The sequence below is a fragment of the Nannospalax galili genome, unplaced genomic scaffold, assembly GCF_000622305.1.
Source record: "Nannospalax galili isolate Female #2095 unplaced genomic scaffold, S.galili_v1.0 scaffold177, whole genome shotgun sequence".
NCBI classification, from domain to species: Eukaryota; Metazoa; Chordata; class Mammalia; order Rodentia; family Spalacidae; genus Nannospalax; species Nannospalax galili.
In genome coordinates, this window is record NW_008339470.1 from 550,815 (window position 1) to 567,493 (window position 16,679).

Genomic DNA, 16,679 nt, shown 5'->3' on the forward strand with positions numbered 1-16,679 from the left:
GTTTACCTCTCATAGTTCTGAAAGATACTATGCAAGCTTCTAAGGGGGAAAATCAGTCAGTGGTTCAACCCAGCCCTAAAGCCTAATAACCATAACAACCATCAGAACAAAGTACCTCTACTGGTGAATTAGTGGCACTGTTTTCTGGGGGGTAATCAACAGCTATCTAATTGGACTTAAAGCCCTCTCAATGGGAGTGAACTCATGAAAGGCACTGTAAACACAGCCCATACACATGGTGGAATAGGTCATAGATCATAGTGAAAGTCCTATCTCTGTCTTATCTCTAGGGAAATGAAATTTCTTACCATATGCTAAATATGAATCCTCATATTTATAGACAAATATACAATATATCACTCATCAAAGATACTTCTTTTTGGAACAAATGAACAGACAGAGGCTACTGCAGAATTGCACAACTGGTTAGACACAGAAAATGTGTCTGAAAGCTGCCTAGTCATAGGTGATATCTACAGTGGAACCTCTACACCTAAGACTCATGGAGTGTAGCAGAATGGGGGTTAGAGAGAAAACTAGTGCATTCCTCATCTCTCAGAAGTAAAGTCTTCTTATACAACAGACTGTGATGCACACAAAAGACCACAGCTGGCCAACTTTTAAGGAATAAGAGACTTCAGAGTGTGTGTCCCTGAATAGCACTCCTATATCAAACCTCTCCCACTCATGGCTCAGGGACCATTGGGGACGAGGGGACAGAAAGACTGTAAGAACCAGGGTTAGACCATGAACACAGGGAAACAGAGACTTTCAGATCATTGGAAGCTTGTACATGTGGACTTATGACAATGGTGGTATCAAGCACAGGACCCAATGCCAACTCAATCATACAAGGGTCCACAGTGGAGCAAGGGAAATGGGTGGTAGATCAATCCTAGTCTGGGAACTACTACTGGATGAGGGAGAGTAGGCCTTACCAATGATCTCTAGGTAGGCTGCTTAGACTCCAGTGGATGAATTTGCACCAAAGGAAATCTGGGTACAAATGCTTGACTGTATAGGATTTCATATGTATGGCAGACTATATGAGGCCTAGTGGGAGAGGCGGGGACGGCATGGATGGGGGACGGGGTCTAAATTTGACTGAGAACTGTTGTATGAAACACAGAATTTCTATAAATTTTTTTAAAAAATGCTGGCAAAGATGTGGGCAAGGAGGAACACTATTAACTGCTGGTTGGAAATGCTAATTGATGCATACATTATGGAGGTTCCTCAGAAAGCTAAAGACAGATCTCCCAAATGAATCAGTCACATCACTCTTCGGCATATACCAAAAAGAGTCTGTATTGTATCACAGAGAAACCTGTTTATCCATGTTCTTTGCTTCCCCAGACACAATAGACAGAAAATGGAAACAAGTAGATGTCCATCAACTGATGAATGGATAATGAAATTATGGTACATTTATACAATAGAATATGATTCAGCCTTTAAGAAAAAAATGAAATTATGAAATTTGCAGATAAATTGATGGAACTAGAAAAAATTATCTTAAGGAAGGTTACCAGAAAGAGGAAAGTTACCAGGCCCAGGAAGAGAAATGTCTCACTTTCTCACTCATAAATAGATGGTAGCTTTCAGTCATTAGACAGTTGTGTTTCATTAGGAAAATCCTTAGAGATCAGGGAACTCCTAATGGGAAATGGGGGCGGTTCAAAAGAGGGGAGACAAAATGTAGTAATATAAATGAGAAAGAGGACACACATCTCTTAATGAGCAATAAAATTTTTATGTAGTATATAAATGCTCATCAAAGGCTGTCTTCAGGAGAGGATATTGTAAGAATCAAATGGATAGAATGATGGATTTTCTGGCTATCAGCCAATTTCTTCAGCCTCTCTCATCACCATCCAATGGGCTCATAAACGATGTGTGATTGCTGGTGCCAACAGACTGTAAACAAGGGCTCAGTGACTTGGTCTTCCCCTCATAAATGCTAACCTCAGTAAAGTCACTGTGGAAAGACAAATCTGACAGCATCAGAGATCAACAATAAGTTGCTGATACACCATAATTCTTCAGGATGAGCTTTCAGCTATGTGGTAGCAGGTTGATTTTCTTTGCTCTGCTTCTGTCATGAATGAGAATGCTTTGTTCTTATCAGAATATGTACTTAGTATGTCTCCAAATTTCACTTATCTAAATAAAAGGAATTTGGCAGCTCTGCAACCTGTGTGCTTATAGAATACTAATTGTTAATCAAAGCATTCTTTGATGAGCTTTACTTCTGATAAAGGAAGTATGGCAATATATCCATGGCATTAGAGTTCTCTTGAATTACCATGTTCCACACCATCCTGAATCAGATAATCTGATAAAATTGCTCTCTCTCTCTCTCTCTCTATATATATATATATATGTGTGTGTGTGTGTGTGTGTGTGTGTGTGTGTATGTGTGGCTTCCTTTTTGACAGGATTTCTCTAGTCCCAACCCCCCTCAACGTCCCTATGTAGACCAGGCTGGCCTCAGTCTCTCAGATATTTGTTCTATCTCTGCTTCCCAAGGGTTGGGATTAAAGACCCATGCCACCACTCCGAGAGTGATGTTTTTTTTTTTAATTAACTTTTTCTTTTTATTTATTAAATTTTTATAGAATTTTTGAGTTTTTCATATATTTTCATCGCATTTAGATCTACTCCCTTCTCCCCATCTTTCCCTATTGTATCCTGCCCAATTTAACAAACTTTTCCTTTTCTCTCTGTATAGTCTATAGAGTATGATTTATGTCCCCCAGTGTCCTGTAATGTGGATCCATTCATTGGGCCCACCAAGAGTCCCAACCCTGTAAGATGCTGTCTTTCCTTCTCCCAACAGTCATCAATTGCCAAAAATTCATCAGGTTATTTTGGATTTCTTACTCCCCTATGTCTATGCTGGGATTTTGTCTAGTTTGAGCTTCATAGGACTTGTGCATGCTGTCACCATTCATCACTTAGGATGAATGAATCTCTTTACTCTCACCAGAGAATGTACCTTGTGCAGCAGATGGTGATTAACAGAGACCCATGATTAGCCAATGTGCAGAGAACAAGAGACTGAAGAGTACTTATCCCTGAATAGAACAGTTCTTTCAAACCTCTGCCTCCCAAGGATCAATGAACATTGCAGAAGAGGAGGTATTGGGGCTGAAGAGACGACTCAGTGGTTAAGAAAACTTGGCAACATACTCCATTCCAAAAGCCAAAATGTAGAAAATATTTGGGAGGTTTTATCTGATCTTTAAAAAGATTTTAGGGTTATCTCTTCAGAGGGGGAATGCTAGAGTAGCCAAAGCCCCTTCAAAAAATAAATAAATAAAAGAAGAGGAAAAAAGAACAATTGCTATTCTTCCACAGGACTGAAGTTTGATTCCCTGCAGCTAACAACCAACTGTAACTCCAGTTCTGGGGGATCCAACATCCTCTTCTGGCCTCTGCCGGCTTTCCAGACATGGGTGCACTTACATACATGCAGACAAAACACTCATAAACATAAAAAATAAAAAAAAATTAAAAAGAAGAGGACACAGAAAGATTGTAAGAGTCAGAGGGTTTGGATGACCACAAGGAAACAGTCTTCTAGACAGCTGGTCAGTTACTCTTCTGAATTCACAATAGTTTCATGATCTTTTAAGATTCTGTCAAGGCAGCAACTCAGTGCTAATACTTTTTATGTCCATGGCAGCTCTATCCAAAAGATTGTATATGGTCTAATTTACCAAATAATATATTGTGTTACCTCTCCCACGCACAAGATTCAGAGCTCCAAAAATTAAGGGGTGGAAATCAGAGTGACCTCATTCAGTGTTACCTCTAACAATACACTATCATAACCTCTCTTCTAGTTTCCATAACCCCTTACACTCTGCTGATATGTAGGTCTGAGTTTAAGATAAAGGAATATTTCAGTGTGATATCCAACAATGATTTCAATGAACTGGAGATTAAAATTATCTTTTGGGGGTCTAAATTTTCCATGTGGCAGGACAAAAGAATTATTGTAAATCTTGAGATGGTTCATCCTGACTACAATGTATAACTTAAATTACTACTTGATATTGGAGTTAAGAAGGGAATGTAAGCAGGTGGTTATTATCTGCCATATGGGTCCTGGGAGTCAGACCCAGGTCCGCTGGAAGAACATCCAGTGCTCTTAACTGCTGTGCTGAACTATCTCTCCAGTACCAGAGAGAAGACACTATTTCAAGACAAAACTTTTAATCAAAATGGAAGCTAGAGTATATTGAATTATGAAAGGAAGACCATTCATGAACTACACCAAATGTATACCAAAAGATCAATTCAAATGGTGTGTGATTTTCCCATGATATGCACATAAATAAAAACTATTCACCCATACAGAGAACTGACGACAGACAACCTATAAGAATCCAACCCAAGTGTACTTTGGTGAATCAGTAAGTTTACTGGAATTATTCATAGGAGCATGGTTGGCTCATAGGAGCATGGTAGTGAATCATCATAAAGTTCACTCCAGATGGGGGATGACTCTTGAAAACTGTATCCCTGAAGCTCCTTGGTCACCTTCCAGGCATCTCCATTGAATAATTTTCTCTATACCAGCAACTGTTTACTACTTATATAACTATGGGATCTGAGGGTATAGCTTTGTGGTAGAGTGCTTACTTTGTATGTTAGAGGTCCTGGGTTCAACTCCCAGTACTACAAAAAAGTCCATGTATTACAATAATATATAACCCTGGGGAATGCCCTTGTGACTCATAGGTTTCTGAACCTTCTGAACCTCATAAATTTTATTAATGTCCTGGTCACATCAGCTACTCTTCTCCCTTTGGAGGGCATGCTTACACATGGAAGAAACAGCTATGCAACAAAAGACAATTGTTCTGTCAGCTAAACATCTAAAAAGAATCCAGGTCCGATTTTTCATGATCAAGTCATTGTCAGGAATGTTTTTCCCATTATTGGCCCGTGGTGTAATAGTCTCAAAGGAAGAGCAATTTCAAATCTTCTCTCCCTGCTTTCATGGTGCCTAGACAAAAACCACCATATGACAAAGCTTCTGCAGAAAGGCCTCCAATACTTAATTGTCCAGCAGGTATAGGGGGATGGAATCACTATTGGAACCACTGAATGAGAGTTCATGGTACATGATTCTACCTTGGCAGGGACATTAGCACCTGACTACAAGCCCCAAACCCTGAGAGTTATGCTTAGCATTTCTTGGGAGACAGGAACACCCGCCTAACCACTACAATAGCATGTCAAGAAACAAGACATGGCATATAAAAAGAATATGTTTTAACCTTAGGATTTGTGTTGCTTTTTTTGCTTAGTTTCAGACATTTTTGGTGTATGTGATGACTTAAAATTTATTTTTTCTATAATTTCATGTGTTCATATAGTATATTAAGATCATATGTACTTCCATTATTATATTATCCCCTTCCACTGTTTCTGCTCTCTCCTTCCCAATTTGTCTTTCTCTTATTTTCATTGTGTGTGTATGTGTGTGTGTGTGTGTGTGTGTGTGCCAGAAGAGGGTATCATATCCCCTGGAACTGAGTTATTAGTGGTTGTTAGTTGTTATGTGGGTGCTGGGAACTGAATCCCAGACCTCTGCAAGAGTAGCTAGTATTCATAATCACTGGTCTATCTCTAGCCCCAATCACACAGAGTTTTAAAAGAACCCACCAAATGCCTATAACAAAGAGGTTTTCTAAAATGAGTAATCATATTAAATAGAGTTATCCCACAGCTACACCAGAATCAGTAATTTGAGAAATATTACTTTTGTTTTGACTGATACTTCCTTATCTAAATCCAAATCAAGTTTTTCTTTCAGAACAAAGATAATTTAAAGAGAAATCTCCTAAAGAAGAGGATGTTATAAAATGTTGAGGAAAAAATTTACATGTTTATGTAAAGGAAATAGATATATAAATTATTTTAAATTCTCATTTTGACTGGAAGGTAGAATATAGTCTGCTTTGAAAGAAACAGCATCAACTATTTGAACCAGCTGTGAATCTTATGTATTACAATACTAGCCCCCAAGCAGGATGAGCACACTGAGAAAACAACAGCATGATTGTTGCACAGATAACCGACCACTCTTTAACTGAATTTAATGCACATTCCATAAGAGAAAATTTATACCTGGTAATGTAAACCCAGTCAAAAACTCATGAATGAGGCAGTTTTAGGCCCTAAGGAGGAATTTACTACTTTTTCATTTAGCTTAAATGATATGGTTTCAACTTAACTTCTAAATATTTATGTATGTACTCACAGACAAATGCTGCTCTCAAACTTAGAGTTGCTTCTCTTTGCAACAAGTGATAGTGAATTCAGAGGCATATGGATGTTGCAGGTCCTGAGAATAACTGACAGGTTATTCAGGACACGTGTCATCTCTTCTAAGGCTCCAGTAACTTTATGGATGTTGAGGTGGGCAGAACGTAAGATCCAGAAGATATGTCTTCTGGAGGCATGACATAGCCAAGGCAAGCATGTTCTAGCAGCAACTGAGATTGCCTGCAATAGGCATGCAAAAAGCTGGGCCTGTCAACAGTCAATTATAGATCAGGGAGGGCTTCATGGCCTCTATACCTCCCTGTTGAGTTATTGGCTACTGATAGAATCTATAAGAGGGGCAGCCATTGCTTTCAATTGTTTATACACGGATGAACAGAGAAGGTATCCCATCCTCCCATCCAACTACACCTGCATCTCCATGGAACCCATTGTTTCTGCAATTCTGAGAAGCGTGTTTTTTTTCGTTTTTTTTTTTTTTCTTGTGTGTGTGTGTGTGTGTGTGTGTGTGTGTTTATGTGTTTCTAACTAAAACTTTTGTTAACTGAAAACCCGTTTTATAACTGACCTTTCCTTGGTCTGGTGTACCTATAGTGATCTGATATTATTATGGTTATTGACTTTTCCCCCTGGCATGTTGTAATGATGGTTTTACACTTTATAAACCCTGTTATACTTCTCTTTGGCATTAATAGTTCTTTTGGATGTAGCTCCCTCTCTGACCACCAGTAATTAATAAAGGACTTCTAATTTGACCATCACTATGTGGTGTTCCTCTCTGCCTCTTGCACTATTACAACTATTATATGCAAGGAGGAGTTCCTGTGGCCAGAATTCTCTCTGGGTCTCCTGCACAATCAGATAAACCATATAGTATATTTTATGTGCGTTCATTAACTGACAAAGGAATGAGTACACAGTGCCTAGCCCCACTCCACCATGACTCAGAGCCTGCCTTATGAGACTGTGCCATGCCCATAGCCCTGCTAGCATTCGCTCATGCCTCCAGGGCCAGCGATCTTGCCCCAGGTCCATAGGGAGTCAGTCCATTCTATCTTTGAGTTGCTGCACTGGCTGCGAGTTTCCTACACCATCATGCTCTACCAGGGGCTCCTGGTTTCCATCCCAAGATGGCTCCCAGTTTCCCTTCCTAGTTCCCACTCCATGTCAGGCCCCATCCATTGGAGAAATCAGCCAATTGGGAGACACTCCACCTCTTTCCTCTGCTCTTACAATCTTTCCGTCCATCTTCTGCTAAAGTCCCTGAACCTTGGAGGAGGTGATAGATGTAGGGTGATCTCTCTTGTATCATGGCAAGAGAGTGGCTTCTTGGGGCTCCCCATTAGTCGTCCTTAGGCCATGGCCACTGATCTAGTCTTTTACTATAAAGACAAATGGAAGTAGACACATTTAAACAAACATGAATGTAAATACAAATGCCTAGATGATACCCCAGTAGGTGTACTATACACATTAAACAATATACTTATGATGGCTTCTCCACTAGGGTCTGTAGCCTTTCTTGACAAAAGGCGTTGTCCTGGTCTACAGTATCAGATGTGTGATCCACCCCTAGGAGTGGGCCTTATCCAATTAGAAATTTGTCAGTAATACATATGTGGTTGAGCCATTATTGCACTTGCAGGTATTTCTTGGCATGTCTGTAGTGTGAAGCATGCAGGTGCATTGTTCAGTAGACTTAAAGGGGATCCTTTCTTCCCCAACCATCTGTATAGAGCTTCCTGGCAATATGAACATCATCCATCCAGTGGCATGGAATTTTTTGACTTAGTCTCAGTTCCATCTCTTCTTCTCCCATGCTCACAACATGCAGTGTCCTCAGCAACATGGCCTTACTGATCTTTCTAGTGTACAACTGACATTAATGGCAATAGCTTTGGTGAATTGGAGGACCTCAAGGGCCTCTCTCTTACCAACAGTTCATGGGGGAGCAACCCACCCCTGGTATTGTAGATTTTCTTAACAGTTGTCTATAGCAGGCCTTTGCATCTTCAGGTATCTTTCAAATGGGTTTCACATCTATAAAACATTTGAAGGAACATTAACATTATATATTAAATCACTCATAGACAAGGTCTCATAAAGCATGGAAAGATTTTGTCCATTTGTATTAACTATTTTCTCCATAGTGCATTGTTTGGTACTAAAGCATGGGTATGAGGCATTAATTTAGTTAGCTCATTACCATTTTTAGTTATCTTTTAGATTCTTTTATTCTTGATACACTTACAGGTGTTGGCTCCAGTTGCCTGACCCTGAACTGGGCTAAGGAGGCAGGGGGTTTCTCCTGTCCCACCTGTACTTGTTGATTCCCTGAGTCAGACAGGCTCAGGGTCTGCCTTCTGACTGTAGCCACATCTGTCATCTTTCCATTGACCACACCAGGTTGCTGGGGGAGAACTTTGTGGGAAAACCTGCTTCCACCCTTAGTATAGCCTTTATCAGAAAAGAAATACATCTTATTTAATTCTTGGGGATTCTTAACCACCCCCGTACAGTTGTTATCCTTCGAATGTCCTTTGTAAACTGTTTTTCTGGTTTTAAAGTCTTCCAGAAACACCTTAGTACCGAATTTGATTTTCTATTAATTTTTTCTCTGGGGATTTGGGCTTGACATAAGTCTTGCCACATTTGTCTTCGAGTAACACAAGTGGACCATTTCCTCTGTCTGGTCTTTTTTGTATCTCTTATAGTGTGTTCTGTTATTTTACAGAAACATTTTCCATGCTGTTCAGAATCATTTAGATTTGCCAAAGCCTCTCACTTTACAAAGATCCTGTCCCATCAAAGGGATTAGTATAGCCATTAAAGCCCCATACCATTCTCGAGGTTCCTGTTGAATTAAGATTTCTTTTATATCTCTGGTGAACACAGTCTCATCTGGCCCAGTGAACTGGACATCATATATTGCTTTTCTCATACCTAGTTCTCTCAGTAATGCCTGCCCCTCCTTTATAGTCCTCTAGCTCCTGCTAATCATGTTAGTCTCTCTTGATGACAACCATGTATCTTTATTGCCTTCAACCAGCCACTCCATTAAGGACTGCTCCCCTCCTGCATTGGCCTAGGTTGAACAACCTATACTTCAAGGATGGATGGGTGGTTATATAACTCAGCTGTGAAGCTTCTGAAGGACTTAGATTGACGTTGTTTGCTCTCATGTCCCATACTCTCACAAGCCACATGGCCAGGGGCTCTCTACTTGCTTGCTTGTAAGTTTTTCCTAGTTTTAACAGTTCTAGCATGGAATATTTCCTAGCTATTATACATTTAGCTTTTTTTTTCCCTTTTTACTATTATCTTTCTTTTTCTCTGAGTCCTTAGACTTTACACTAGTCAAAGTGTCCAGACTTTTTTCTCTCTCCAGCTCTGTAACTGTGTCTTCCAGTGCAGACTTTTTAGATTCTCCTGCCTGGGGCATATCTTTTATGATGCAAAGTGGCTGCTCTCCTTCTCCAGGCACTTCCTTTGAGTCTAGAGAAGGTGAGGTTGCTGGCTGTGGCTGCTTTCCTCTGGCTATGGCCGCTCTCTTGCTCTCTCAGTTCCTCCAATCAGTCATCTGGTCTGGACCCCAGGGCTGGTGAGGAGTCTGCGCCAGTGTCGCCGCATTCAGATGCAGGAGACCAGGTCAGTGACACAGATCTGCTTTATTGCAGGAAGGCACAAGCTTATATAGGGATAGTGGTCCAATCACAGCACAGCGTAGGATACCTTATTAGCATAACAGACTTAGCGTCCTATTAGCATAACAGACTTAACGTCCTATCACAGAATAGCAGGTAGGATGCCTCATTAGCATACTGGGTTTCAGATTACAGAGCCTGGATTCCTGGAAACCACGTGACCCTGACTGTTGCAATATCTAAGTGCTGCAATTTTGGATTCCAAGGGCAGTGACTAGGGAGTGGCGAACTCTAGGCATCAGTCTCATGATCTGCCAATGGGAGCAATTGTCACAAGGCATTCCTTGTGGCTCCAGTGGTCAGGCCATTGCCTCAGGCCTGCTGTATGGTTGTCAATAAGACTTTCACCCTAGACTCAAGCCTGTCTCCCACAAGAAGGTAAGAGATTTTCTAGCCTTTGAGTCACTTTTAACAAATCTTCACATACCTGCAACATATCCCCACATTTACAACATAGCTGTGGTCCACACTTCTGCGTTGCTGGCCTCTTTTTAGTAACCCATTGCCAAAACCACATCAGTGCCAACCATTAGCGCTCTTCTAAAACTCATTCTCAGTTTCGTCATATCCTATCAGACTACACCAATTCTGTGGCTTGAATTCTCTCTGGATCTCCTGCATGATCAGATAAACCACATAATATGTTTTATGTGAGTTTATTAACTTATAAAGGAATGAGTACCAGGTGCCTAGTCCCTTCCCACCGAGACTCACAGCCTGCCTTATCAGACTGTGCCATGCCCATAGCCCCACCAGCATTCACTCATGCCTCTGGGGCAGCAATCTTGCCCCAGGTCCATAGGGATTCAGTCCATTCTGTCTTTGAGTTGCTGCAATGGCTGTGAGTTTCCTACTCCATCACACTCTACCGGAGGCTCCTGGCTTCCATCCCAAGATGGCTTCCAGCTTTCCTTCCTACTTCCTGCTCTGTGTCAGGCCCTACCCATTGGAGGAACCAGCCAATCAGGAGACAGTTCCAAACAGCTGTGTGAAATAATTATGGAATCATGCCTTTAAATGTCTATTAAATAATAACTATGTATTTCATTATTTATTTGTTTTTATTGAATTTTTGTGTATTTCATGCAGTACATCTCAAACAATTTCAATCATCTTTATATCCCTGGCCCCACCAGCACCTTCTCATAGCCCCCAACCCACTGGAACCCACATCTTTTGTCATCTGTGTTAAGACCCAAGGTGTCAAGTCAGTGTCCCCAGACATTCTCTAGTACACATAGAACTCGGGAAATGAACAGCAGACCCCAATCTTAGCTGAAAATATATTGGCAACTCATTTTTTAAATAATGAAATGTTTTAAACTTTTAAAAGATGAGTAAAGATGGGTTTCATTTTTTGGGGGGGGGGTTGAGACAGGGTCTCCCTATAGCCTCAGCTGCTCTGGAACTCACTATGTAGACCAGGCTGGCCTCAATCTCACAGAAACCCACCTGCCCCTGACTCCTGAGTGCTAGGATTAAATGCTTGGGCCAACATGCCCAGTTGAGTTTAATCTTTTAAAAAAAAATCAATCAGAAAGATTATCACATTTAAAATATCAGATGTACAAACTATGAATTTCATATTGTAAATTTCTCATTGAATGAAAATGTTATAACAAATAAGAATGGAATAATGTTAATGGAACAGATGTTTTGGTAAATTTCAAGAAGGTGCAAGTATCAGAATTGTTCGAGAGATGAGTCAAAACAAGAGATCTCTAGAAGAGGAATGTACAAGACAGGCTTCAGAGGAAAGCCTGAATTACCTGGAGGCCAACAAAGCTTTTCTCAGGTTTTCAAGGACCAAATAATTGCTTGTTTTCTTCAAACAACCATTACATAATATTGTACCATTTCCTTCTAACATTATTTGAAATTTTGTAGAATGAGTTTAAAATCCCTCACTGCAAATGACACATTCCAACAAGCTTTAAATATCTCTGACTTCTTCACCTTATTAACTTCAAAACTCCACACAGCTTCACATTTTTTGTTGGCTTTTTGAGGCAGACTCTCTCTGGAGCCCCAACTGGCCTGTAACTTGCTATGTAGACCAGGCTGGCCTCATTCTCATAGAGATCTGCCTGCCTCTGCCACCTGAGTGCTAGAATTAAAGGTATGCACAACCATGCCCAGATCATATTTTCTTTTTTAATCACATGTTAAGATAATTTCCTTCCAGTTCTGCCACTTCTCTTCTTTTCTACAATGACACCAGCTTAATATTTTGGATTTTTTATCATGTAAAATTACAATGTATCTTATTGTAATTTTTCTTTTTATTAAAATTTTTATTAATTGAGGATTACAAGTATTTTGATATTAAAGCATGCTCCTTTCTCTTCACCCTCACTACCCTCCAACTTCATGTCCTTTATTATTGCCCTTTTTTATTGAATTTTTAAATTTCATACATTTCCCACTAAAATCCAGGGCCCCTCCCCCATCCATGCCTCCCCCTGTCCCCCCACTGAATCCTATGTACTCTGCCATACATGTTGAGTCCTATTCATTAAGGTGTTTATACCCAAGTATCCTTCAGTGTAAATGCATCCACTGGAGTCTAGTCAGCTCATCCAGTGGTCATATGTAAGTCATACTCTCCCTCACCCAGTAGCAATCAGCCTCAAATAGTTCTCAATATAGTGCTAGCCTGTCACTATTTTCACCTCCCCTTTGGGCCCTTGTTTCACTGTGCTGACATGGATACTGCACTCGTCATCACCACTGCCACAGACTCACATGAACAAGCCTCCAGAGGCCTGGAAGCCTCCACCTCCCTGTGTTCATGAACCAGCCTTGGCTCTTACAATCTTTCCCACCTCCTTTTCCACAATGGTCCCTGAGCCATGGGTGGTGAAGTTCCATATAGGAATCCCATTCTACACTCTACAGTCTCTTATTCTCCAGAACTTGGCCAAATGTGGCCTTCTGTGTGCATTGCGCTCTGATATACGAGGGAGCCTCACTGGTGAGAGTTGAGGGGTGCATTATCCCTCTCTCTACCCCTTATTCTGCTATGTTATATGAGCCTTAGTTGTAGAGATTTGACTGCATATGTGTCACCTAGTACTAGGCATCTCCCAGATGTTCTCTCTGCCTGAGCAGATTCCAAGTCTAGTTTGTGTTTCCAAAATTCTCTTAGGTGTGGCTCTCTCCCTTGGAGTCTGGTCAATCTGCCAGGCAACACATCAGGAAGGAAAACTGACACTCCTTCTCTCAGCAATCAATTGTTAATAGAACATCATCTAGGGGTCTGGCTTCCTGACCACCTCCTTCATCCATACTGGGTTTTTGTCTGGCTTGGGTTTACACAAGTCTTGTTAAACTGCCACAAGCACCTTGAGTTCATATGTATAAGTACCCTGTGAGGAGGTAGAGATATTGTAAGAGCCAGAGGTGGTAGAAACTGTGTTGTCTGGACAGCTTAACTTTTTTATACTAATCTACTAGTTTCTAATTTAGTGAAGTTTTTCAGATTGCCCAAGAACACAGAAATAAAGCTTGAAATGCTCTCTGAAGGCACCCAGTCTGGGAAAGTCCCCTGGCTTCTCCTTTTTCACAGGAAAACCTTGAGTAAAAGGATATTCTGCTAGGTTTTTCTTGCCTTCACTCATTTAATTTTCTATTAGATTTATTCCTTTTCAGTTTCTTTCCATGTATGATATGGGAGTTGAGTCTCTACATGAAGAGAATCTACTGTTTGCCAAATCAAGTGGAATGAAATGTTTTCTGAATAAGTGAACACATGAACTTGTCTGTGCACAACCCCAGAAGTTTATTGTTACTGTGGAGTGAATGTGGTAAAAGTCTTTAGGCTATAACAATTATATTAGTAACAAAGACATAATAACTGCTGACCAGAGAGTCTACATGGTTCTGCAAAGTACTCTGAAGAACATACAAATCTGTAAAATGCTTTCATTTCGTTTCCTGTTTAGTCATCACAGTATGCCCTGGACACTTAATTAAATGTCATTGTATGTTTTTGCATGATAATAGAAATAAAAGAATTTGTTAACTACTAATGATACATCCGAAATCTAGGATGATAGCTTGTCTTAAGGGAGTGACTCTAAATAGGATGACTAGACTCCAGTGGATAAACTTGCATTAAGGAACATCTGTGCACAAAGACTTGACTGGGATGGCATTAGCGTATATGACTGAATGCATGAAATCTGGTGAGGAGGGACATGGGGGTATGGATAGTGGAGGGGTTTTAAATATGATTAAGATCTATTGTATGAAATGCACAAAAACGCAATAAAAATACACATAAAAATGAAAAAATCTAGGTTGTTATTGAAAAAAATTTTTGACATATATCAAACAAAATCCAAATTTAACCTTCATGAATATGTGACTATTTTGTTTAAAAGAATATGCATTCTTCTATGAGATCTAAACACTTCTCTTTAATTTCTTTCTCACTGAATCCATGACTTGCTTATTTCTCAGACTATAGATAACTGGGTTTAACACAGGAATTATGACTGTGTAAAATAGAGAATCCATCATATTCTCGTCATTTGCCTCTCTAGATGAAGGGCGCACATACATGAAGAGAAGGGGACCATAATACAAGGACACAGATAAGAGATGGGCACCACAGGTGGAAAATGCTTTCTTTATGCCTGTGATAGACTTGCTTTTTAAGATTGTAAAAATAATAAATATGTAAGAGACTAGGACAGTCACCATGGTGGATACTTGAACTGAACCAGCTAAAGCAAATACCAGCAGAAAACTAATAGAGGTGTCAGAGCAGGAAATCTTTAAAAAAGGCATAACATCACAGTAAAAGTGATGTATTATGTTTGATTTACAGAAAGTTAGTCTCACTAAAAAGATTTCATGAATTATGGCATGAAGAAAACCACCTACAAATGACAAAATTACTAGGTGGAAACATAGTCCATTGGTCATAATCATTGGATAAAGCAAAGGTTTGCATATAGCTACATAGCGATCATAAGCCATTGAAGTCAAGAGGAAACATTCTACACTTGCACTGAAGGCAAAGGAAAAGAATTGTGTCAGGCATTCAGAGAGAGAGATTTTCGTGGTCTCAAATGACAAGGTGATCAGTAATTTGGGTGTCACTGTAGATGACAACCAACTATCCACAAAAGCTAAATTACTGAGGAATAAGTACATGGGGATGTGAAGGTGAGGGTCACTCCAGATGAGGGTGATCAGACCAAAGTTTCCCAGAATTGTGATGAGATATATCACCAAGAATATCAGGAACAGTGGGACTTTCCACCGTGGTTGATGTGTAAGCCCTTCTAGGACAAACTCTGTCAGCAATGTTACATTGTTCTGTTCCATGTTCTTACTGGCTGTCCCCTGAAATGAATATACAAGAGAATTCTTCGTAAAGTGAAAATTGTTCCAAGATTCTTTAAATAAAACTGTACATTTATATGAACACCCTCTGTACTTATTTATTATATGATAATTTATAGAAATTAGAGAGAGAGAGAGTGAGAAATGGGGCTGGGGAGATGGCTCAGTGGTTAAGAACACTGGCTGGTCTTGCAGAAGACCCAGGTTCTAATCCCAGCACCCACCAACTGTCTGTAACTCCAGTTCCAGGGGATCCGATAACCTCTTCTCTCCTCCGTGGGCATTGTATGACATGGGTACACTTACCTGCATGCAGGCAATACATGCATACACATAAAATAAAAAATAAAATATTAAGAAAAGAAATTAGAGAGAATTGAATACAAATATGAAGCTGACTCACTGAATGTTTAGAAATAAACAGATTTAGAAAGGATGCAAAGTCATTCCAAGCATGTGCTAGATTTATAGAAACACTGTTTAGTACATTAAAAATTCTTCTGTCATGGAGGCACAGTTAAAAACAAAGATATTTGCAAATTCTGTGCTCTATAATGAAAGCCATGTGAAGGACCTGGAACTTCTTTTATTAGGAACTCATCATTCACTGAAAACTTTACAAGAGACAACAGTGTATATGTTTCTTTTCAAGCAGTTGTTCTTATAGAAAATAGATGGCAAAAAGGAAAACCTGGAATCAAAGGTACTAAGAAAAACTTGCTTCTATTGTCTAGGGATTCTAACCCTGATTATCTATCAGAATTTTCTGGTAGCATTACCACCAAAATTATAGAATGTGAGAGACATTAGAAATCAGATTCAGTCTACCAAGAATGAGATCTGGGAATATCTATTTCATCAAAATATCCAGGTATGAACACATATGCATTAAGAGTGCTTAGTTTATGTAGGATAAAATATTAGGAGTGATGATTGTGACAAAGAAGTTAATTTTTTTAAAAAATGAGAAAATACTTTCAATAGGGCTGATGATGTATTAGAGGTGAAGACGGTTGTGTCGGATAGCTTTAGTCGTCAACTTGACACACCTAGGTAGAGGAAGAAAATAAGCAACATTCCTCTAGGGCCTGTGCTTCAGGTCCTGCCTCCGGGTTCCTGCCCTGAGTTCCTACACTGGGCACCCTCATGATGAATTGTGATGAATTGATATGTAAGCAAAATAATCCCTTTCCTCCCGAAGCTGGTATTGGTCAGAATGTTTTATCACAGCAATTGAAAGGAAACTAGAACAAGGGTGGCCTGAGAAAGCATTAGAATCACCGGATGATGTAACATTACCATGAAAATTTTGACATGGGA

At 39.8% G+C, this 16,679-nt stretch overlaps 1 protein-coding gene across 1 annotated transcript; it reads right to left on the minus strand.

The window, feature by feature from the left end:
• Window positions 1-14,411: 14,411 nt before the first annotated feature.
• On the minus strand, window positions 14,412-15,347 carry LOC103735089 (olfactory receptor 5H2-like). Its single transcript, XM_008834210.2, has one exon. It carries the CDS (start codon window positions 15,339-15,341, stop codon window positions 14,412-14,414), a length of 930 nt encoding a protein of 309 aa, XP_008832432.1. The 5' UTR covers window positions 15,342-15,347.
• Between the last annotated feature and the right edge of the window lie 1,332 nt (window positions 15,348-16,679).